General features: G+C 41.4%; 1 protein-coding gene across 5 annotated transcripts in view; it reads right to left on the bottom strand.

Moving 5' to 3' along the window:
• PSMB2 (proteasome (prosome, macropain) subunit, beta type, 2) overlaps positions 1–23,089 on the bottom strand; it is a 41,793-nt gene extending 18,704 nt beyond the window's left edge. The window contains exons 1-3 of one of the 5 annotated variants that reach the window (XM_011955340.1): positions 22,590–23,089; positions 17,676–17,798; positions 12,966–13,036 (exon numbers count right to left, since the gene is read on the bottom strand). In XM_011955340.1, the coding sequence (XP_011810730.1) occupies positions 12,966–13,036; positions 17,676–17,798; positions 22,590–22,680 (285 nt within the window). In that variant the 5' untranslated portion in view covers positions 22,681–23,089. Of the gene's footprint in view, positions 1–12,965; positions 13,037–13,127; positions 13,232–17,675; positions 17,799–22,589 lie in introns of those variants that run through there. The other 4 variants (XM_011955342.1, XM_011955341.1, XM_011955343.1 and 1 more) reach the window with 4 other exon arrangements.
• Positions 23,090–25,370: the final 2,281 nt, after the last annotated feature.

The raw sequence follows: 25,370 nt of genomic DNA, 5'->3' as shown, positions 1-25,370 counted from the left end.
ATCCAAGCCTTTTTTCATGACATAGCACATTGGTTAATTGGTGCCAAGGAACCCTGATGTCTCAAATTGATATTCCACTGGTCCCAGCCACTTTCCCCGCTTCTCTTTAACAGAAGACTTTTAGAAAGGAAATACAAACAGACTGCCATTTTAGGATGGTAACTGAGAGTTATATGGAAGACAGACTGGGATTAAGACTGAGAGGAAGGGGAGATGGTTAGAGGATCTACAATAGTCTTCTCTAGACAGACGATGAGGATCAAACTAAGTAAAAAGTAGAGGGGGCAGAGAGAGAGGAATGAAATACGAGATATATTTAGAAGGTAGAAATGATGGAACTTCACAACTAGTAGAAGAGGTGAGGGAGAAAGAAGAGTTAGGACTCTCGATAAGGGGGACAGTGGCAGTGCAAATGAAAAGAGCTCAAATTGGACCTAATGAGCTTAAGCAGAGCTGTCCAAAGACAGATGGGAAGAGAAAACAGTGTATAACCCAGGTCATGAGATCGAATGAAGAGCCAGCCAGTGAAGAGGTTTCATTCACATGAACACATACACTCTCACACTCGCACATGGAAGACAGTAAAGAAAATGATTACAACAGGACACTATGGCAAAGGTATACCTACGCTGCCATAAGAAATTGAGGGTGACATATATGGTGGGGGGTTGGGGAGCAGGGTGGGGGGCAAATACAGAAAAAATTTCCCTGATAAATGCTGAGTTTAACTGGCACAGAAGAGCTAGCCATGTGGGGGATGTTGGTACATTCAAGGGAGAAGACTAGCAAAGTGCTGGAGTGGCAAAAGCAGAGATGCAAGAGAAAACCCAGGGCCGGTTAGAGTGCTGTTATCTACAGTGGCCACTCAGGGTGGAGAAGGTATGGAATTGGAAGTTGAAAACAATTTTCTCTTAATCTTGTGACGGAAAAAAAGTACAAATGTAAACTGATCAAAATCAGAATACTATAGTGAGCTTCACAAACAAAAAGTTAAATGCCTGACTTTCTTGTTCTCTCCTGTTCCAAATGCATTTATTTTTTGTAGCACTAAAAAACAAACTGGCCCATGTTAATAAATTCTCATACTAAATTGAGAAATAAGGAGGCAAGTGTGCCTCAAACAAAGCAAACCTTTCATTTTCAGAGGACCAAGATGAAATAAAAGAAACACTGTTCTGAAAATGAGACTGTCTAACGAATCTTTTCCTTTGTTTTTTCCTTGCCTTAGGTCATTCTCCGAAAGTATATTTGATATACCTGTTTGATGCTGGCAGATCCAAAATAAAAACATAAAAATTGTCTTTGTTTTCCTTTAATAACGATTAGCTCATGTTCAAATGTTTTTGCTTAATACACTGGTAAAAACTCATATAATAGTTGAGTTCTTGAACTTAAGCTCAGGAATGTTACTGTATTTACAACCCAATATTTTAAACTTTAAAAGAAAAACATCTTTTAAATTACTACTTGGATAAACTCTGCTTTTAAATGCCATAAGTCATATAAGATAGGCATGAAATTTTGTGACAAAGCAAAGAAAATCAAATGTGGCTTTATCACCTTACAGTTGTGTTACTTGAGATAGGCCACTTGGAGCCTCGAGTGCCCCATCTGTAATGTGGAGGACAGTACTGCTTGCTTGACAGAGCTGTGAGGAATTAAGGTACTCATTTGTGTTAACGTTCCTGGAAGAAGACTTGCTAAGTAGTAGGTGCCCAATAAATGTGAATTTTACAACCAAAAAAATTTAAATATTGTGTATATTTCAATTTTTAACTAAATTAGATTTTAAAGGTCTCCTCGGTAATTCCAAAGTTACTGTAAATTTTACTTCTCTAAAGCTATCAATGACTCCAAGTTTGAATGGTTTTCCTATTACAGTTGTAACTTATCGTAATTAGAAGTTTAGAAATTTAATGAGTTGAAATGCAACATGGCACAGATGCCTTATTATACCAAATAGTTAACACAGTATTTGTTTTCTACATTAATTTTACTTGCTAATCAAAAATACTGCTTCCCCCCAAATAACATCAAAATAAAATTGCTGATTGTGCAATGATAAAACCAACACCATGTTTGCAACAAGGCCACTTGAATTCCTTTTTTTAATGAGCTGGCAGTTTCTAGGAAAATTTAAGATTCCATATACCGTTAAGTCAGTTTTTAAAAACCTCAAATGCAGAAGCCATGCTTTGCTACAGGCTTGCACACTATAAGGCATATATTAAGTTGTACATGCTAAGTACGTCCACAAATATCTAATCTATGAATTCTGAACATCAAAGCTGATTCACCTCTCTGAGCTAATAAATAACATGGTCTTCTGGAAAAGAGTATTTAGGACTATACATGATGGTATATGTTTTCAGATGTCCATAGAGTACTAAGGAAATTCTGAGGAAAAGACTATTTAGGAGCCCTTCTATTAGAACAGTGTTCCCCACTAGCACCCCAGGTCCAACCAAAGTTACTGCTACAGCTTTAACTGACATGGAGGCCCCTCACTGGTCTCCCCACTTCCTTCATTCTTTCCCCGAATGCTCCATCAAAGCACAACCAACGAGCTAATGATCTTACCAATCTCATCTGATCATGCTAACTCCCTCTTAGCCAACAGGCTTCCAGAAAGACCCACTGCTTGTATTTATTTATTTATTTAGAGACAGAGTCTCGCTTTGTCACCCAGGTTGGAGTGCAGTGGCACAAACTTGGCTCATTAAAACCTCTGCCTCCTGGGTTCAAGCGATTCTCCTGGCTTGGCCTTCCGAGTACCTGGGACTACAGACACCTGTCACCATGCCCAGCTAATTTTTGTATTTTTAGTAGATACGGGATTTCACCATGTTGGCCAGGCTGGTCTCGAACTCCTGGCCTCAGGTGATCCACCTGCCTCGGCCTCCCAAAGTGCTGGGATTACAGGTGTGAGCCACTATGCCTGGCTGACTTTAGATTATCAATTTTATGTATGTAGTATAAAATAAATAAATAAATAAATATATTTATGTTTGTTTTTAATCAGTAGAGCCCTATTTTGTACACAGAATCCCATGACAGATAAACTTATGAGGAGGCCCAGAGAAGTATTTATCCCTGCCCTGACTATTGTTAACAAATCACTGTTAACCTAACCTAAAATACTCTCAAACACCTTGGTCTGTGCTTTCAGTTTGCCCTTTTGTTTCATCTTTGCCTTCATGACAGCAAGTCCTTTGAGGCTCAGGTTAGGCTCTGTGCTCCCAGAGTATCCCGTGTATATGACTATCTTAGCACTTGTCACTCTGCAGTGCAATTGACAGTTTACTTCTCCATTTCCCCATCCGAAGGCCCACATTGAGGTGTGCACCTTTGTTTCCTCAGCCCCAAAGACAAGGCAGGCTGGAGACTGGCTGAATGAAAATCAGCAGGTATGGAACATTCTGGCTAAGAAACCACATCCATCAGGAAGCGTCAGAAAAGGAAGTGTAGAATTCTGCTGGATCATCTCAGTTTACAAAGACTCAGAGACTATTATCTCCTTTCTTCTTTCCAATCTAGTTAATCCTATTTGCTCTGTTGTCTACATTCAAAAGTAATGGTAAAGCTGATCCCCCTTTTTTTAATTTTTAGGTTAAAAAGTAATATGCTTTCCTGCCCTTTTAGTCTTCCTTTTCATTTTCTTATACCTTTTTATGAAACAACACATACACATAAAAGTGCATAAAATAGGTCAAGCGCAGTGGCTCATGCCTGTAATCCCAGCACTTTGGGAGGCCGAGGCAAGTGGATCACGAGGTCGGGAGCCTGGCCAACATGATGAAACCCCATCTCTACTAAAAATACAAAAATTAGCCAAATGTGGTGGCACGCACCTGTAGTCCCAGCTACTCAGGAGGCTTAGGTGGGAGAATTGTTTGAACCCAGGAGGCGGAGGATGCAGTGAGCCCAGACAGCACCACTGCACTCCAGCCTGGGCAACAAAGCAAGACTATGCCTCAAAAAGAAGGAAAAAAAAACATAAAATATACATGGTATAGCTAATGAACATAGTAAATATACATGTAATGACCTCTCAGGTCAAAAAACAGAAAAATCAACCTTTCCCCTTGTGGAAAGCCTTCCCACTGCCCTTCATTTTAGATAACTGTTTTTTGGGAGAGAGTCAAGAAAACCTCATGAGGTTGTTGGGATCAGCCCCTAAATTCATATTCCTACATGATCTTGGGCCAGGTCAGGTAAAAAGAGGCACCAAGATGCCAGGATATTGTATGTGTTTGTATCTGTGAGTATGTGTGAGGGCATGCTCACATAAAAGTAATTTTTTTTTTTTTTTTTTTGAGACGGAGTCTCACTCTGTCGCCCAGGCTGGACTGCAGTGGCCGGATCTCAGCTCACTGCAAGCTCCGCCTCCCGGGTTTCTTACGCCATTCTCCTGCCTCAGCCTCCCGAGTAGCTAGGACTACAGGCCCCCGCAACCTCGCCTGGCTAGTTTTTTTGTGTTTTTTAGTAGAGATGGGGTTTCACCATGTTAGCCAGGATGGTCTCGATCTCCTGACCTCGTGATCCGCCCGTCTCGGCCTCCCAAAGTGGTGGGATTACAGGCTTGAGTCACCGTGCCCGGCCATAAAAGTTATTTAAAGCAATCTTAAAAGCTGGGGGTAAATCTGCACTTCTAATACTAAACATTTGAAAAACAAAAGCATATTCTTACTAAGCAGACACAGCACTCTCCTGCTTTAGGCTTAAACCAAACCTTAATAGGAAACCACAAAACTTTTAAGACACGAGTTTTAAAATACAAATCTAGACCAAGCACATAAACTGCTTCATTCCCATTGTGGATAGATGCTTTAAGTGAAAAGTTGGCATTACGGGGCTGCAAAATTCCAGCCATCCAACAGACTTATTCCATTCAATGAGAACAAGGGTTCTCTGTGCTTGCAGCAGGCATCCAACAGGGTAGCACATATATGTTCTCCGAGTGAGAAAGCAACACCTTCTCACATACAACCCCCTGGAGAGAGACAGGGAAGGGGAGGGGGAGGACTTTACACCTGCAAACTCCTAACTCTATCAGCTAGGGCTGGGAAAAACAGCACATTAAAAAAGAAAAAAGAAAAAAAAAATTAAAAAAAAATTCCTGATAAAGCCAGTAACTTTCAAAGAATCTTCCCAAGTTATTTTTTTTTAGGAGCCTGGTAAGTGTAATGATTCAACAGCCAGTCTTTTGTCTTCCTAACGGACTTAGTCAAGCCCTAACAAATGCATAAGCATACTGTTTAAAAGGGCAGCTGTCAGAATGCTTACTCCTCCTAGTAGAAAAACACTATAAGCACAAAGTGTTGTCATATTAATTGAGACACCTCAACTTCAAGGCACATCTGTCTCTGGGCCTTTGGATAATCAAAATGACCACTAAAAATAGAACAGCGGTATCTCCAACGGGGCCAACATGAGCCACCCCCAATCCTAAGAGACTTCTGTGAGATGTGACCTGGGATACACATATGTTTTGCAGAACCAAACTGAATATCCATCTAAATTTAATCATTTGTTTCCAGTTTTTAACTTTATGTCCTGTTAAGGCTGGCAGACAAAAGTAATGAACAGACATATAACTCTTGGCCTACAGTGAAAATTCACAGTTAGCTCACTAGCTGACTAAGGTTTGCTAAAAGGTCTGCTGCTTGCACTGAAAGTCCAGGAGCTGCATAATGAACATCTTGGTTTTGGTTTTTGTTTTGTATTTTTGAATTTCCCCATCACCAAAAGTAAGCTGGCTCTGTCTGTCAGGATGCCCAGGCTGTGTGGCAGCGGTGTCAAAGGCTGCCACTTGCGCCAAGGCACTGCCATCTGCAGCAGCACAACATTTTGTCTCCGGAAAATAAACACATCTGCCTTTGCCAGTGTCCTCCCACTGTGCCGCCCATCTGGAGCAGGTGAGCTGAAGGCAAGCCTCGGCATGGGTGAGACCAAGGCAAGTAGAGAAGATGAGGCCTCAAGGGAGACGGCACATGCAGGGAGAAGGCAGTGCTGCATCATGTCACATCCTGCTAACCTCATTTGCCAAAAAGCATGTGAAATTACTCTTGTTAGTGATATTTCAATCACATGTAACAAATGGTTGGTAGTGTACAGGGGACAAGACTTGCAAAGTCAGGGTTTCACCTGGGCCATCTGTTCACACGACCTCACTGATACCAATAAACAGATGTCTTTGTGCCAGCCACCTAAGGCATGAGAAGAATAATTCTCATGGTCAGAATAGAAGGCTCAAAGCAACAGGATTCTTCTAGGACAGAAGCACACTATACATGCCTAGTACTAATCAGATCAAACACCCTTGAATTAAGGCCAGAGTGTGGGGATAAGCTTCGGTCACTGCTGGAAATGACTAAGACCTGAAATCCTTTCCTACATATTCTTTCCCTTTCACTAAAAATTAAAATAATAATAATAATAATAATAATAATAATAATAATAATTCAAGTCTGGTTATGGCCTTGACATGAGATTTTTAAATCACGCTATTTGGGGGCTGGAAGAAAGCCTAAAAACCATCCAATCAAATGCTTGCTTTCTCCCAAGGTTTTCAATTAACTCACAGCAGAGTTAGTATTAAACCTCCTGTTGCAGGGCTCTTTGGTGGTAAGGGAACAGTGGTAGCATCTTTTCAAATAAAACTTTACCTAGAATTTCTACCTATCAAATAGATAAAAGTTGAGTTGAGCTATATGAAGCAGAGCTAAAGTGCTGCACACTTGGCCGGGTGCAGTGGCTCATGCCTGTAATCCCAGCACTTTGGGAGGCTGAGGTGGGCAGATCACTTGAGGTCAGGAGTTTGAGACCAGCCTGGTCAACATGGTGAAATCCCATCTCTACTAAAAATACAAAAATTAGCCAGGCATGGTGATGCGTTCCTGTAATCCCAGCTACTCAGGAGGCTGATGCAGGAGAATTGCTCAAACCCAGGAGATGGAGGTTGCAGTGAGCTGAGATTGCACCACTGCATTCCAGACTGGGTGAGAGAGCAAGACTCTGTCTCAAAAAAGCGGTGGCTCATGCCTGTAATCCCAGCAGTTTGGGAGACTGAGGCAGGCGGATCACGAGGTCAGGAGTTCAAGACCAACCTTGCCAATATATTGAAACCCCGTCTTTACTAAAAATACACAAATTAGCCAGGCATGATGGCACACGCCTGTAGTCCCAGCTATTTGGGAGGATGAGGCAGAAGAATCACTTAAATTCGGGAGATGGAGGTTGCAGTGTGCTGAGATCATGCCACTGTACTCCAGCCTGGGCATCAGAGTCAGACTCCATCTCAAAAAAAAAAAAAAAAAAAGAAGCGTTGCACACTGATCTTCTTTGGTGAGTATCCTAAAGCAGCAGCTTCACACAATAAAGTTTGAAACCACTACACCAGGCTGGGTATCTTTTCAACTCATTATTTCTACTGTTTACTTGCTAAGCATTTACAAGTAAATAAATAAAAAGATAAATTACCGAAGGCTTATGAAACACTTCAGAAAAAGTTATATGAAAACTCTTTGGCCAGTGTGGCAGTGAAACCCGAAGATTACACATCATGGAGGCCAGCATCCTACTCTAAGCCTTGCCACAAAATTTCACGTTCCCAAGGACACGAGATTTGCCTGGTTTATACCCGTCTCTCTATTGTTAAATGGAGATAATTTTAGGGCATTCAGATGGGCTACACCAAATATGCCACACATAATTCATTTTAAGTAAGAAATAGCTCCGTAACTCATCATCCTCTGACATTAGTCAAACTGTAAGGAGAATTTGAGCAAGGCAAGCCTTCTTTTTTTTTTTTTTTTTTTTTTTTTGAGACAGAGTATTGCTCTGTCACCCAGGCTGGAGTGCAGTGGCATGATCTCGGCTCACTGCAACCTCCACCTTCTGGGTTCAAACTATTCTCCTGCCTCAGCCTCCTGAGTAACTGGGATTACAGGTGTGTGCCACCACGTCTGGCTAATTTTTTGTATTTTTAGTAGACAGGGGTTTCACCACGTTGGCCAGGCTGGTCTTGAACTCCTGGGTTCAAGTGATCTGTCCATCTCAACCTCCCAAAGTGCAGGGATTACAGGCATGAGCCACTGTGCCTGGCCTAAGCAAGCAAGCCTTGAGCATAGTATAAGCCCTTTTTCTGCTCTTCGGGGTCTAACCAACAAGAAGAAACCATCTTAAATGCACATATGCATTTAAATAAACAACTAAAATGAAGGCTTCTGAGTTTTTCCCCCATCTGTCTTTTTTCATCTTCTGATGATTTCATGCCTTTAATTCTTATATGAATTAATATCCATTTATTAAGAATACTTCTTCCGGTATTCCATTCATTAAGAATTCCCTTCCAGTGTATAAATGCATAATTAACATTCTCAGTAGAATACGTAGACCTAGCTGGATGACACTTATTCAGCAAACACTTATTGAAAACATACAATGGGGCCGGGCGCAATGGCTCAAGCCTGTAATCCCAGCACTTTGGGAGGCCGAGACGGGCGGATCACGAGGTCAGGAGATCGAGACCATCCTGGCTAATACGGCTGTCTCTACTTAAAAATACAAAAAACTAGCCAGGCGACGAGGCGGGCGCCTGTAGTCCCAGCTACTCGGGAGGCTGAGGCAGGAGAATGGCGTAAACCCGGGAGGCGGAGCTTGCAGTGAGCTGAGATCCGGCCACTGCACTCCAGCCTGGGTGGCAGAGCAAGACTCCGCCTCAAAAAAAAAAAAGAAAACATACAATGGACATATATTCATAAGTTATCTACATAATACTATGCGCAATTTTGACATTTTAACAAAACTGAACATTTCATGTTCCCCTAAATGCACAAACATATTGGTATATTAGTCCACTAATTAATAAAGAAGATAGCATGAAATAGTTTGATATCTGAAGATGGAATCTTAACTTACCCTTTAACATACTATGTATGTGCTTTGGAAACATATATAAGAGAAATACTTAACATCCTTGTAAGTAAAATGGGGATAACACACATCTTATAGTGTCATAATAAGGATACTTAATAACAGATACATATGTAAGTATTTAGAATAGCACTGTCCAAGAGAACTTCTGTGATGATGGATATGTTCCATATCTGTGATGTTCAACACCGCAGCTGTGGCTACTGGGTACCTGAAATTTGGCTGTGACTGAGGAACAGAATTTTTTTTTTTAAGAAATAAAAGTTGATTTAGCATTCAGGTAAAGTCCACCAGGAGATTTTCCTCCAGAAACTGAATTTTAAATTTTATTTACTTTTAATTAACTTAAATAGTCCCATATGGCTAGTTGGTTACTATACTGGACTGTGTAGATCTAGAAAACTCCTAGCACATAATATATGTTCAATGTTATTTTACTTCTATTTTCCCTATCAATACCAGCATGGTGGCTTTGTGCCTGTAGTTCCAGCTACTTGGGAGGCTGAAGTGGGAGTACTGTTTGAGCCCAGAAGGTTGAGGCTACAGTGAGCTGTGATTGTGCCACCTCTTAGGCTCTTAGGTGACAGAGCGAGAACCTATCTCCAAAAAAAAAAAAAAAATAAGAAAAGCACAACAAATTATACCTCATGGAAAAACTAACTTATTCACCAAACAGCAATTGCAGCATAAAAACAAAAGTGGCTGGGCATGGTGGCTCATACCTGTAATCCCAGCACTTTGGGAAGCCGAAGTGGGAGGACTGCTTGAGCCCAGGAGTTCGGGACCAGCCTGGCAACATGGAGAAACCCCATCTCTACAAAAAATTAGCCAGGCATGGTGGCATGCACCTATAGTCCCAGCTGCCAGGGAGGCTGAGGTGGGAGGATCATCTGGGCCTGCAACGTCAAGAGGCTGCAGTGAGCTGTGATCATACCACTGCACTCCAGCCTAGACGACAGAGTGAGATCCTGTCTCAAAAACAAAAGTGATTAATCAGTTATATGTGACATACATGTGCTAAGTAAGAGCTTTGCATTATTACCTCATTTAATCTTCATAATAACTTTTTGAAGTTGGTAAGCAGGGAAATTAAGCTTAGAATCTGTCCAAAGGCATCCAGCTAGTAAATCAGTAAGCAAATATTCAAACCCAGGTAGTCCAATTCCAGAGACTATGCTCTTAACCATAATGCTAAATTGCCTACATTTTAATGAACTAGTTTATGCAAGATTCATTACATACTCGGTGGTAGTAAAAGTCCACCCAACCAAACAACCACACATACACAGAGCAAATCAGAAATCAAACAATTTGAGCTACAGACACAAAAGTTATACATGGTAACTGGCTAACCCAAAATGAGTCACATCTGCCAACTGGGGTGTGACCACGTAAATATACTAAATTTGATGACTTTGCACTTATTAGGAACACTGACAAATTATCATCTCTCTTCCCAGAATAAAATGACTAAAACATAAATTCATATTTTAGAACTAAGAATCTATTTTGATAAGGAGATGGGGGAGCAGAGATTGGACCTAATGGAGAAGCTCAGGCAGAGGTAGTCAATATTTACCAGAGCCCCATGTCACTGTCTACAAGGGATATTTGTTAAGACATCAAACATTTCTGCTAGGAGAAGATTAAACCGGATTCACTGCATTTGCATGAAGCACACTGCCATTCTTATCTCAATTCCAAAAAGGGAACTTAATTCACTTAATGTCTGCAATATTTATGACACAGTATTTATTGTGCCCAAAGCTGGAATTCTTATTCCGGTTCTGCCTGATAAGTCAGAGGAACACTGTACATGGCAAACCATAGAATGCTGAACACCACAGGAACTTCTGGTGACAGAAAAGCTAATATCTGACCCATTTTCTTTTCTCAAGGAGGAGTGAAGAAAAGACCGCTTGGTGACAATGATTTTCTTGGAAGAGAAAAATAAATAAATAAATAAATATTATTATTATTATTATTTTTTTAAGAAAAGACTACTGATCTTTCATCCAGGTCAAAACAATGTATGTAAATTTGCCTCCTCTCAATCCTGCATGTCTCTAGTTTCTCTTCAAACTTCATGATCCCGCAGAGCGTACAAGCTCTTGGTCAAAGCTAGCACTGAGAGGTACTATTTATTGAGAAATTATCAGTCCAAGATTATTAGGCACTAGAAAATAAACTGCTTTATAGATCTGTAGTAAGTAACTTTTAAAAAAAGTAACTTGTTATTTTAAGCAAGTACAGATGAAAACTCAAACCACAATAAAAACATGAATAGCACCAGTGTTCTAGAAATACTACTGAAGAACTAAAGGCAGAACAGTCAAATAATTATGGCGCCATTATTTTAGCTTTGTCTGACCTGCTGTGTGACCTGGAGCTAGTCCCTTTGCCACTTTATGCCTTTCACTTCATCTCAGTGATAGAGAATTAACTACTATCTTTCTCAGTGGAATAGTGAGTAGATTAAATTATTAAGCAAAATGCTTTGGGCAAAAGTCATATGAATGTTAAATATTATGATTTACAAGCATTCATTTTCCTGGCAGTCCTGTGGGGTTAGGAAGTTATCTCCATTTCATAGATGAGTAAACAGGCACAGGGGGTGAGGTCACATGTTAAGGCTCTATTTATTTAGTCCCTGTGGGAAGAGGATAATGCACACCTTTAGCAACCATATGAACCTTCCTAGCACATCCGACACAATCTTTTTTTTTTTTTTGAGAGGGAGTCTCGCTCTGTCACCCAGGGTGGAGTGCAGTGGCCGGATCTCAGCTCACTGCAAGCTCCACCTCCCAGGTTTATGCCATTCTCCTGCCTCAGCCTCCCGAGTAGCTGGGACTACAGGCGCCTGCCACCTCGCCCGGCTAGTTTTTTGTATTTTTTAGTAGAGACGGGGTTTCACCGTGTTAGCCAGGATGGTCTCGATCTCCTGACCTCGTGATCCGCCCGTCTCGGCCCCCCAAAGTGCTGGGATTACAGACTTGAGCCACCACGCCCGGCCCCGACACAATCTTTAATGCATTCAATCCTTAACTTAGTGTTGCATCTTTTAACATGCTGTTGATGAAATTGAGACAGCTCTAGAATGGCAACAAGGCTAGAATAAGCAAGGAGGAACAATGCTGTATGCTTTGGGAAAAAGTCATAGAAAAACACAGGTAAGTATGCCAGATACAGCAGCTCATTCCTATAATCCCAGCACTAAAAAAGGCCAAGGCCAGCAGACTGCTTGATTCCAGGAGTTCAAGACCAGCCTACGCAACATGGTGAAATCCTGCCTCCATTAAAAATACAAAACATTAGCCAGGTGTGGTGGTGCACACCTGCAGTCCCAGCTACTTGGGAGGCTGAGGTGGGAGAATCACCTGAGCCTGGGAAGTTGAGGCTGCAGTAAGCTGAGATCACACCACTACATTCCAGCCTGGGCAACTGGAGTGAGACCTTGTCTCAAAAACAAAAAAGAAAAGAAATAAATAAAAGAAAAAAAGAGAAACACAGATAAGTAATCTCAAGATACATGTCATTATACATTTGTCCAGACCCATAATATGCACAACAGCAAGAGTAAACCCTAATGTAAACTATGGACCTGGGTGATTACCGTCAATGTAGGCTCATCCTTTGTGACAGTGTACCACCCTGGTGGAAGATGCTGATAATGGGGAATGCTATACATGTGGGTGAGGAGGAATGTGGGAAATCTTTATACTTCTTCTCAATTTTGCTGTGAACCCAACACTGCTCTAAAAAATAGTTTTGGGGAAAAAAAAAAAGGTTAGGTTGTCACAGGCCTTCATATTGGTGTGTCCCAACCAATTCTCTGGGAATGAATATTTGCCCTTCGGGCTGTAACTATTAATAACAACTGTGTACAAAGACGTTGAACTGAAGAATGAACAAGTAGCAATGGGAAGGGTTCTGGAAGGCCAAAAAAGGGCAAAAATACTATTCATATATAACGAGAATATAAAAGAAGCACAAAGGATTCTTCTAACAATGTCTGATATATTACTTACCCGACTCCGAAGACAGTCAGCCAGGTTTCGACGTGTGAAGTTAGCTGCTGCTGTGGGAGACAATTCATATCCTGGTAGAAGAGATAAACAGTCATACTTAAAATAAAGCAGAAGGAATAATAGTGCCCCAAATTATTCACTACCCTTGTTCCTAAAGCCCACCATCTTTTGTACACTCAGAGTAAACAAAGCATATAGACTGAGGGGTACAATCCTACTCTAGTCCCCTTCCTCATGCAACAGCTACGAAATAGCTGGTTAGTACTGACAGCAATTCTTGGCCACAAACAGACCCAGTTCTATAGTGGAATGAAACTCGTAGCAGTCTTTCTTAAACTATTCATTCATCAACACACTGTGTTTTCCACTGTAGAAGGGACACAAATACACAGGAAGTGAAAAAAAAGAAAGATGTCTTAGATGCCAATTTTTTAAAAGTTTATTTTAAAAAGGATACTGGGGGCCAGGCACAGTGGCTCATGCCTGTAATCCTAGAGCTTTGGAAAGCCAAGGCAGGAGGATCGCTTGAGCCCAGGAGTTTGAGACTAGCCTGGGCAACATAGTGAGACCCCATCTCTAAAAAAAATTGTTTTAATTTTTAGGCATGGTGGTATCTGCCTGTAGTCCCAGCTACTCAGGAGGCTGAGTGGGGAGGATCAATTGAGCCCAGGAATTCAATGCTGCAGTGAGTTATAATTGTGCCACTGCACTCCAGCATGGGTGACAGAGCAAGACCCTGTCTCTAAAAAAATGAAAATAGGAACAAAAAGGACATTGGGAAAAGAGAGGCTAGAAGTTAGGACTACCTCTGAGTCATAGTTTATTAAAAAAAAAATTGTAATGTAACTTTATTAAGAAGTATAATATGACTTTCAAAAGTACAAGCCACAGGAAAAGAACATTTCCATCATTCTGCAATATTTTTAAAAACAGAGTATCTCAAGTGTTAAAACTTCAAAAATAAAAGTTGTCATACCAACAAAGCTACAATCCAGAGGAATAGCATCCAATGTGCATGTAATAATGCATTCACTTTGGAGCTTAATCCCCCTGTAGAATGGGACCAGTGCCAAAAGGCACAAGAATGATCCATAACTCAGTGGGCCTACACAGAAAATGTCAGTACGGAAAGACACACAGCAGTGTGGTTAAGTAATCGCTTACGACATTTTAAATACCACTGTCAAATTAGGAGAGATTCAGATTAAAATCCTAACAAATATCTATTGAACAGCAACTATGTTGTAGGGTCTGTGCTGAGTGTTTTCACGTGTATTATTGTACTTTATCCTCACAGGTCTATTAGTGCGTATTAAATCATAATGAACGCAACCCTTGGCCAGGCACAGTGGCTTATGCCTGTAATCACAGCACTTGGGGAAGCTGAGGCAGGCAGATCACTTGAGCCCAGTAGTTTAAGACCATTCTGGGCAACATGGTGAAACCTCGTCTCTACTAAAAATATAAAAATTAGCCAGGGGCGGTGGTGCACACCTGTTTTCCCAGGTAGTTGGGAGGCTGAGGTGGAAGGATCACCTGAGCCTGGGAAGTCGAGACTGCAATGAGCCATGATTGTGCCACTGCACTCCAGCCTAGGCGACAGGAGTGAGACCCTGTCTCAACAACAACAACAACAACAAAAATAATAACAAAAAAAATTTTAAAAAGAGGCCAGGCACAGTAGTTCACACCTGTAATCCCAGAGCACTTCGGGAGGCCCAGGTGGGTGGATCACTTGAGGACAGGAGTTTAAGACCGGCCTGGCCACCATAGCGAAACTCCATCTCTACTTAAAATACAAAAAATTAGCCAGGCATGGTGGTGCATACCTGTAATCCCAGCTACTCAGGAGGCTGAGGCACGAGAATCACTTGAGCCCAGGAGTTGGAAATTGCAGTAGGCTGAGACTGCGTCACTGCACTCCAATCTGAGCAACAGAACGAGACCCTGGCTCAAAAAAGAATAAAAAAAAAAAGAAGGAACCTGGACAAGTGGGAATACTATTCAATTCTTTACCTAACTCCTTAAACATCTCTAACAATCTGACCATTATCCTAAAGGCAGAAAAGTCAAGCCTGATTATCTACATATAGATTTTTCTCTTTCTTTCCCTTATTTTAGCTCAGTCCTTTAACTTATATAAGAATTACTATATAGAGTTACATACACAAAACTGTACTTGGCAATTTTAACCAAATAGTTTTTGTTCTGTGCACTGACTTTAGACCCTAAAACCCAAGTAACAAACAACTCTTGCTCCTCTTGTTCACTCCTCTCCCTCTCTCAGGACAGCCAGTGAAGTAATACAGTACCTACTGGACTTCAGAAGCATTACTGACATGCCTCATTTGTTATGCAGGCAAAAAGTGGAACCACTGGGAAAAAAAGCAGAATTCTTGAAATATTCTAAAGTTGCATAAACCTAAGTGCCATGTGCTTTATGTTCCTGAATGTCGGGACTAAGCCTTACTCATCTTTGAATTCTCTGAAGTATTAAGCAGAATGTTTAACATAGAAGAGGCCCTCAAAAATATTTATGGAATTGAATACATATGATAAATCCACTGCCCAAAAAACTATGTGAATAGATCTTTGGTCATTTTACACATGCAAGTATATTCAAATTAAGTTCCTTCAAAGCTCCATATTATACCAGTGCAGTGTATAACATTGTTATTGAACTGTGAAGTAAGTGGAAATAAGGTTTTCTCTGCCAGACCACCACTACAAACGTTCCTGGATCAGAGGCCTAGTGGCTAGTATTGTTTGCTAGGGAGGCTTTCCCAGTGGATAACAGTTCATTAGCCCCAGAGAGCACTCACAAAATACTTCACAAAAGTCCTAATTATCTCTCTAGAAGGAAACCTACCAGAGAGTAAGGTAGAACCCTTTGAAGACACAGTAAATACTTACAGTTAGTTACACAATACTTTAAGTTTACAGAACATTTACATACGTATTATTCATTAGTATTATAATTCATTTTAGAGATAAGGAAAATAAAGGCCAAGAGAAAATAAATGACTTATCACATAAAAAATAGTAAAGCCAAGGTTTACTTAGGGTTTTTAATGCTGAGATTCAGATTGTTTTGGTCGCTTGTTTTGAGACAGGGTCTCACTCTGTCGCACAGGCTGGAGTGCAGTGGCACTATCATGGCTCACTGAGACCTTGAACTCCTGGGCTCAAGCGATCTTCCCACTTCAGCTTCCTGAGTAGCCGAGACTATGGGTGTGCACCACTGCACCCGGCTAATTTTTTTATTTTTTATAGAGCCAGGGTCTTGCTTTGTTGCCTAGGCTAGTCTCAAACTCCTGACCTCAAGTGATCCTCCCATATCAGCCTCTCAAAGTGCTGGGATTACAGCTGTTAGCCACTGTGCCTGGCCAGATTCAGATACTTTTAAACTCAAACCACATCCTCTGAAATATCTAACACTTAAAAAGTCTGATACTACCATCCCTACCTCCAAGAGGGTGTTAGGTTTTTTTTTTTTTTTTTTTGGTTGGTTTAAAAAAATGTTTTGAGAGACAGAGTCTTCCTGCCTCCCAGAGTACAGTGGCAAAATCGTAACTCACTGCAGCCTCGACCTCCTGGGCTCAAACGATCTTCCTGCTTCAGCCTCCTGAGTAGCTAGGACTACAGGTGCATGCCACCACACTCAGCTAATTTTTAAAAAATTTTTTGTAGCAGGCTGGGCGTGGTGGCTCACACCTGTAATCCCAGAACTTGGGGAGGCTGAGGTGAGTGGATCACCTGAGGTTGGGAGTTTGAGACCAGCCTGACCAACATGGAGAAACCCTGTCTCTAATAAAAATACAAAATTAGCCAGGCATGGTGGCACACACCTGTAATCCCAGCTACTTGGGAGGCTGAGGCAGGAGGATTGCTTAAACCTGGAAGGTGGAGGTTGCGGTGAGCCAAGATCGTGCCATTGCACTCCAGCCTGGACAATGAGAGCAAAACTCCATTTCAAAAAAAAAATTTTTTTTTTTTGTAGAGATGAGGTGTCACTACATTGCTCAGGCTAGTCTTAAACTCCTGGTCTCAAGTGATCCTCCCACCTTGGCCTCCCCAGTTGCTGGGATTGCAGGTGTGAGTCATTACGCCAGCCCAATGGTGTTATATCTGCCAACTATCAGTGTTACAATAGTTCTCTGCTCTAGGATTTTTGTAGAAAATCTTTTATGAAGGATTAGAATCTTTAGGGTCTGGACAACTTCTTAAACACAGAAAAGTCAAATGAAAATATGACCACATAAGTCTTAAAGAATATTATTTTTCAGTTCAAATTTAAAGACAAACCAATTGTGATAGGCTGAATTTTGTCCTCCGAAAATTCATATGTTGAAGTCTTAATCCCTAGTACTTTAGAATATAACTGTACTTGGAGAAGGGATCCTTAAGAGGTTATTAAATTAAAATGAATTCCTAATCCAATATGACTGGTATTCTTAGAAGAGGAAATCTGGACACAGTACAGAGGGAAAAATCACGTGAAGACACAGGGAGAAGATGGCCATCTGCAAGCCAAGGAGACAAGGAGACAGACCTCAGAAATCAACCCTGCCAACACCTTAATCTTTGACTTCTAACGTCCACAACTGTGAGAAACACATTTCTGTTGTTTAAGCCACCCAGTCTGTGACTTTTGTAATGGCAGCCCTAGTAAACTAGTAATATGCCAACCAAACGGTAAGTCTTACCCACCATTTCGCATCTTATAAAGTTGCACGTTTTTCTGAATATATTCTGCAAACTGTACAGTGTCTCCAGCTTCTCCAACACACAGCAGTAATATCTTTTCACTCATCTTAAACATCTTGTCATGATCTGCTCAAAAAAAAAAAAAACTGTGTTAGAAACTGCCTTAACAGAAATTGACTGTCATTATTTATGCAACCATAAACAGGTTTATTAATTACTACAGTTGGCCTTCCACATCTGTAGATTCCGAATCCACAATTCAACCACCTATGGATCAAAAGTATTCAGAAAAAAAAAAATGATGCTTGCATCTATCCTGAACATGTACTGACTTTTTCTCTGGTCATTATTCCCTAAACAATACAGTATAACAACTATTTACATAGCATATATGTCATATTAAGTATTATAAATAATCTAGAGATGATTTGAAGTACACACGAGTATCTGCATAGGTAATATGCAAATACTATACCAGGTATATAGGGAGCTTAAGCTTCTATAGATTTGGGTATCTGCAGGGGTTCTGGAAACAATCCCTACAGATACCAAGGGACGACTGTATATTGAATAATTTCACTAATTATTGCTTTTAGAAGATTTTAATAGGTAATGGTATCAATTTATCTTTCATTCTTCATGTTAAACCATCAGCATATTGTGTAGTGTCAATTTCAGTTGAAGAATATACATGAAAGCTACCAATTAAAAATACAACTTAAAGCATTTAAAAGCATTTGAAATGCAAGGAACAGAACAGAAGAAACTGAAAGAATCCAGCCAATGGCAATTATCTTTAGGCTCATGATAACAAAGCCCTAAAATGTTTCCACAACTACAAATGTTAGTTATTATACTTATACACACACAAAAGTATATATGAAAGGGACTGACGCTACAGTTAAAATTAAGGAACCATCTCAAGAAAGAATAGAAAATCAACTGAGAATATTAATCACTTTAAAAAGTAAATAAATTCCATTTCCAAAGAAAAAGAGAAAATTAAAATGATTGCCAAAGCAAAAATTCTAGTGAATATTTTGACAGTAAGCTACTTAAAATACCTCACAAAAATCCTAATACTCTAATCTTATCTAGCTGAACCAGACTCATTCAGATTAGATAGATAAATATTCAGGTTACAGTTATTGCCTAAGGTAGAAAACTCCACATTCAGTCTGCAGCTTCAGAAAAGGCCTAAATCTTCCTATCTCACTCTCACTTTCACTTTTCATTTTTCAAATAGTGCTGAATAATCTTCCCTGGGAGACATGTTTCCTGTTTGAAAGCTTCTGAAATGTCAAAATCCTTTAATAGGATTTAAAGAACAAAATGCTACTGTCAAATACTTTACAAGTGTTTCAGAATTGTAGATACCAGTAATATGGCTTCTTAGACTTGGAGGGAAAAAACACACAAAATGCACCTGTAGATAGTACCAAATTGCCTCAAAACTCCTGAACAAACACACTTTTATTTATTATACAGGCTACATTAAAGACTGTTAGTTTGCAAACTTGTTAATAAGAGAAAAACATTCGCTTATATTATCTATGCAAAAAAAAGGAGCAGAAGGGTATATTCTAAGTGCTTGCCAGTGGTAAGAGTATGGGCAGTTTTGTTCCTTTCTTTTTGCTTATTGGTATCTCTAAAACTTCTATACTTAACATGCCTCACTTTTATAAGAAAACATTATTCAGTAAGTTGGCAATATTATTATAATAAGAAAAAAGCTATTTATTTGAGGGGGGAGCTTGTTTATAAAGAACTTATGTCACACTTAGAAGAAAAGCTAAAAATCTAGGCAGTAACCTGTTCAGTTTTAAAATTAGCTTAATACAAAGGCCAAAAATGTTTTTTAAACACTATGTCCAATGAGTAGCAGAAGGCAACACATTTAATAAAAACATAAGAGATAGATACTAAGAGACCCCTGAGTTGTACAGGAAACTGCCTGTGTAGCTCTGGGGAATTTCTGATTCTTGACAATGAACTTACAAGATCCACATACATGAAACAAATGGACAACAAAATGAACAACATTAGCATGTCATACTGTGGAAAACCAACTGGACTAGGATCCAAGAGACCTTGGTTATGACGTGGACTTGGCACTCTGAACTTCGGCAAATTACTTGTCCTCTCTAAGCCCCAGTTTCCAGATGTGTGAAATGTTAATAACGTCACTTACCCCTGCACTTACCCCTGTCTAACTCATAAGTGAGAAAAACTAATGAATTCTATACATGTCCAATATTATGATACTCAGTGTTAGATAATGTAGTTCAGATCATACATGCTATAGGAATTCAGAAAAGAGAGAATTCTGTGTCGGCTGGAGTACTCCGAGTAACTTAAAAGCAATTCTACATAGGCCAAGAGAAGAGACACGAAATGCAGCACATAAGCAAACCACAAGTTGTTACCGCTTAATAAGGTGGCAGTCCTCAGCAAATGTCTACTCTATAGTATCAAAATGTTTATACAAAGTGATATACTGGACAATTGATTAAAAGTTGTATTATCATTTAAACTTGGAGAAAGGAGTCCCAGAAGGTTATTATTTTTTCAGCATTTTTGCCTACCCTAAACAAGCTCCATCATGAAATGAATGATCAGAAAAAAGTCATCATACAGCCGGGCACAGTGCCTCATGCCTATAATCTCAGCACTTGGGGAAGTCAAGGCAGGTGGATCACCTGAGGTCAGGAGTTTGAGACCAGCCTGGCCAACCTGGTGAAACTCCGTCGCTACTAAAAATACAAAAATTAGCTGGACGTGGTGGCGGGGGCCTGTAATCCCAACTACTGGCGAAGCTGAGGCAGAATAGCTTGAACCCAGGAGGCGGAGGTCGCAGTGAGCCAAGATCCCGCCATTGCACTCCAGCCTGGGTGACAGAGCGAGCCTCCATCTCAAAAATAAATAAATAAGTCACCATACAATACTAAAATTTATATTATAAATGTTTTTATACCAGGAAAGACTATAGGGAAAATCAGAATGTGTGGAGTGCAATTATTTCCAACTATTTTTCAAGAACTAACTCAAATTCATCTTTCTCCCATACCATAGTGATCTTTATTACTTAGGATTTGCTCTTGAACTCATTAATTTAAAAACCAACCTAATACTAACTAGTAATACTTCTTTTATCATATAAAATCAACTTGCAGTATTCATTTCCTTGTTTTCTTAATGTCTTGGACTCGTCTATGGGTTATAAGTAATATACTGCATCCCCTATAATGACTAAAAGTACTGTGTACATAAGTAGGCTTTAAGCACATTCTTCTTTTCAACGTGATTTCACATACATTTTTGGGATGAAACAAAAGACCTGTAAAGGTAACGATTATTGTTCTACCTAGACACGACTTAATGCTAAAATCACTTGCTTGTCAAAGACCTCAGTATTCAAAATAATGGACAAATTTACTCTCAAAACAAATTCACTCCTTTGGGAGGACTAGCTTACAAACAAAACTTCTACAAACTAATCATCATATTTCATAAAGTATCAGGTGCTGTGTTAAGCGATTTACATCAATTCATTAACCTTTTAAGTAAGATAGGTGCTATTACATTACCACCTTATGGATGCTAGCTTTAGGGCACGGAGTTGGAGAAATTTGCTTCAGGTCACATGCACAGGCCTGGGTTCAACCTATGCAGTGAGTCCAGATATTTTGCCCCTAACTACTATACTATACCGTCTCTCTATAGTAAATTATTCAATACATAATTTTAAGAAGATTTTGGTTGTTTTTCCTGCAGAATCTAAGTTTGTTTTCCTTAACTGATCAAAGACGTGCTACTGTTGAAAGAGTATTAAGCTTTGGTTCAGATGACTTAATGTTCATTTGACAAATGTTTGGGCACCTGTGTATGCTTAGTATTATTAAGTACTTGTCTAGTGAGAAGGATTTGCGCATAACTCATTTACTCAATCCTCCCGACAAGTCTGTGAGTTTGGTATTGTTAATCTTAAAGATGAGGAAATCTGAGCACTGCGAAATAACTTAATCAAAGTCATAAGGCAAATAAATGACAGGGCTCCAATCTCCTAACTCCATTAACTAACTACTTAAATATAAGGAAAACCTGGCAGCCATTGCCCTGGAAAGCTGAAAAAGAAGAATCGGGAGCCACGGGGAGATACGGGCAGCGGAAGGAAAATGACAAGCTTCTGTTACCAGTCTGACTGTCCCCAGGATCCCACCTTATGTCGCCAACAAACTAACCTCATTACTAGCGACAACAGGAAACTTTTTATAAGAGATTCGGGGATCTAGAGAGCCAGGTTCTGGGCAGGCGCTTAAACATTTATAAACAGATTCCCTTTAGGCAACTCTCACCAAGCAAGAAGCATTTAGCGAAGGCCAGAGCAGAGCACTGACCTAGGAGCCCGGGAGGAGCAAATGCCAAGGTCCCAGACTTGTCTGCCTGTTTCTTCCGTTATTTCAAAAAAAAAAAAAAAAAAAGCCGAGCACGGCGGCTCACGCCTGTTATCCCAGCACTTTGGGAGGCCGAGACGGCGGATCACCTGAGGTCAGAAGTTCGAGAACAGCCCGACCAATATGGAGAAACCCCCATCTCTACTAATAATATAAAAATTAGCCGGGTGTGGTGGCGCATGCCTATAGTACCAGCTACTCGGGAGGCTGTGGCACGAGAATCGCTTGAACCCGGGAGACTGAGATTGTGGTGAGCCGAGATAGCGCCATTGCACTAGAGCCTGGGCAGCAAGAGCGAAACTCCTATCTCGAAAAAAATAAATTAATTAATTAAGTAAGTATGGGCAGGGCAGGCCGGCTTCCACCTCTTGGATCCTCCGTGGTACACATTCAACCCCCGACAAACTCCCTCTGGCCGCCCCGACACCCCAGGCCTCGCGGGGCCTCCCGGGCTTCCTCTCACCGTCCTTCATCTGGACAATATTGCTAGCGGCCACCCGGTCGGAGGCGACAAGGACATAGTCCGGGCCTTGGATACCAATTAGGTACTCCATGGTGGCAGGAGGCCAGGGGCTACAGGTCCGACAAAGCGGGAGACTCGCCGGCTTCCAGGTCTCACCGGTGAGACAGCACCTACGAGCGAAGATTGGCGCGACGCCGGCTGCGCGACTTCCACGGCGCTCTCGGATGACGTACAACTGTCGCGAGAGGTGGAAAGCGGGCGGGGCGCCGGGTTCCTTGCGCTCAGTGCTTGTCTCTGGGATCGTCCAGCTCTGTTCCGATGCGGGCTGTGGAGGTCACTTACATTATGTGACGCCCAGTTTCTCTGTCTACACACTGGGATTTTAAAACTCGCTTTAGGATAAAATCACGCAGTGTATGTAAGGTGCCGAGCACGTGTGGGTGTCAAAAAGGGGTAGGTCGGCAGGCAGCCGTTTCCCTACGTTGCTCGGTAAAATCTCCTCAGAAACCCCTTTCCTGCAAGCCAGATTGGAGAAAAATTAACTTGAGGGGAGCCTTACTTCCATCCTTCACAAAAATAGTATATGGTTGGGTTAAAGATGTAAGAATCGGCCGGGCGCAGTGGCTCACGCCTGTAATCCCAGCACTTTGAAGGGAAGCCAAGGCGGGAGGATCACCTGAGCTCGGGAGTTCGAGACCAGCCTGACCAACATGGGGAAACCTCCGTCTCTACTAAAAATACAAAATTAGCGGGGCGTTGTGGCGGGCGCCTGTATCCCAGCTACTCTGGAGGCTGAGGCAGGAGAATCGCTTGAACCCCGGAGGCGGAGGTTGCCGTGAGCCGAGATTGCGCCATTGCACTCCAGCCTGGGCAACAAAAGCAAACCTCCGTCTCAAAAAAAGAAAAAAAAAAGATATAAACATGGAAGAAAAAGTTAAATTTTTTTTTTTGTAATTTTTGGAAGAGATGTGTTTCTAAGTGTGACAGGCAACCCAGAAGCAGTATAAGAAAAGACGTGACAGATTTGACTACATAAGATTACAAGTCTCTATGTGGTGAAAGTCATTCTCATGCTCCACAATAAATGTAAGTTGAGGATGTTTCAACTGTAGAAATAGTTACTATTTTGGACCTTATAGACAGAAAAAAGGAAAAAGTTAGTATCTATAACTTAAAAGATATTCCTACAAACCAATGGGAGGGGGGCGGGGGGAGACAATATCATTTTTAAAAGACCCGGGCCGGGCGCGGTGGCTCAAGCCTGTAATCCCAGCCCTTTGGGAGGCCGAGACAGGCGGATCACGAGGTCAGGAGATCGAGACCACCCTGGCTAACACGGCGAAACCCCGTCTCTACTAAAAACTACAAAAAACTAGCCGGGCGAGGTGGCGGCGCCTGTAGTCCCAGCTACCCAGGAGGCTGAGGCAGGAGAATGGCGTGAACCCGGGAAGCGGAGCTTGCAGTGAGCTGAGATCCGGCCACAGCACTCCAGCCTGGGTGACAGAGCGAGACTCCGTCTCAAAAAGAAAAAAAAAAAAAAAGACCCGGCAGGGCGCGGGGGTTCACGCCTGTAGTCCCAACACTTTGGGAGGCGGAGGCGGGCAGATCAAGAGGTCAGGAGTTCGAGACCAGCCAGGAGAATATGGTGAAACCCCGTCTCTACTAAAAATACAAAAAATTAGCTGGGCGTGGTGGCAGGCGCCTGTACTACTTGGGAGGCTGAGGCAGAAGAATTGCTGGAACCCAGGAGGCGGAGGTTGCAGTAAGCCAAGACTGTGTCACTGCACTCCAGCCTGGGCAACAGAGAGAGACTCCGTCTCAAAAAACAAAACAAAAAAAAGACCAAAGACTTAAGAAAAACAATTCACAAAAGAAGCAACATGAATGGCCAATAAATATGAAAAGATCCTCAACCTAGATGGTAATTAGGAAAATGTGAAATAAACAATGAGAAAGTATAAATTAGGGATAAGGTTCTAAGTTGTACAACCTTTTTATAGAGAACAATTTTAATATCTGTTAAAGTTAAATGTACATAACCTTTTGAATATGTCCAGAAGAAATGTTTGTACACACTGTCCTAATATTTGTGTACAGAGATATTCAGTATTGCTGGGCACAGTGGCTCACGCCTGTAATCCTAGCACTTTGGGAGGCCAAGGCAGGCGGATCACAAGGTCAGGAGTTCAAGACCAGCCTGGCTGACATGGTGAAACCCCGTCTGTACTAAAAATACAAAAATTAGCCAGGCATGGTGGTATGCGCCTGTAATCCCAGCTACTGGGGAGACTGAGGCAGGAGAATCGCTTGAACCCAGGAGGCAGAGGTTGCAGTGAACCGAGATCACACCATTACACTCCAGCCTGGGCAACAGAGCAAGACTCCATCTCAAAAAAAAAAAGATATTTAGTGTTGCAGCACTACAACACAACACAAAAGAGGACCAACTTACATGTCTAAAAGTGGAGACATTATTGGGCTGGGTGCGGTGGCTCATGCCTGTAATCCCATCACTTTGGGAGGCCGAGGTGGGTGGATCACCTGAGACCAACCTGACCAACATGGTGAAACCCGGTCTCTACTAAACACAAAAAATTAGCTGGGCGTGAAGGAGGCGCCAGTACTCAGGAGGCAGAGGCAAGAGAATTGCTTGAACCCAGGTGGCAGAGGTTACAGTGAGCTGGGATCACGCCACTGCACTCCAGCCTGGGCAACAAGGGCAAAACTCTGTCTCAAAAAAAAAAGTAGTACAGTCACAGTGGAATATTGTTCACCCATAAA

Source organism: Colobus angolensis, unplaced genomic scaffold (genome assembly GCF_000951035.1).
Source record: "Colobus angolensis palliatus isolate OR3802 unplaced genomic scaffold, Cang.pa_1.0 Scaffold4, whole genome shotgun sequence".
Lineage (NCBI taxonomy): Eukaryota > Metazoa > Chordata > Mammalia > Primates > Cercopithecidae > Colobus > Colobus angolensis.
The sequence above is the reverse complement of the archived record's forward strand: the minus strand, read 5'-3'. Positions and strand labels throughout refer to the sequence as shown.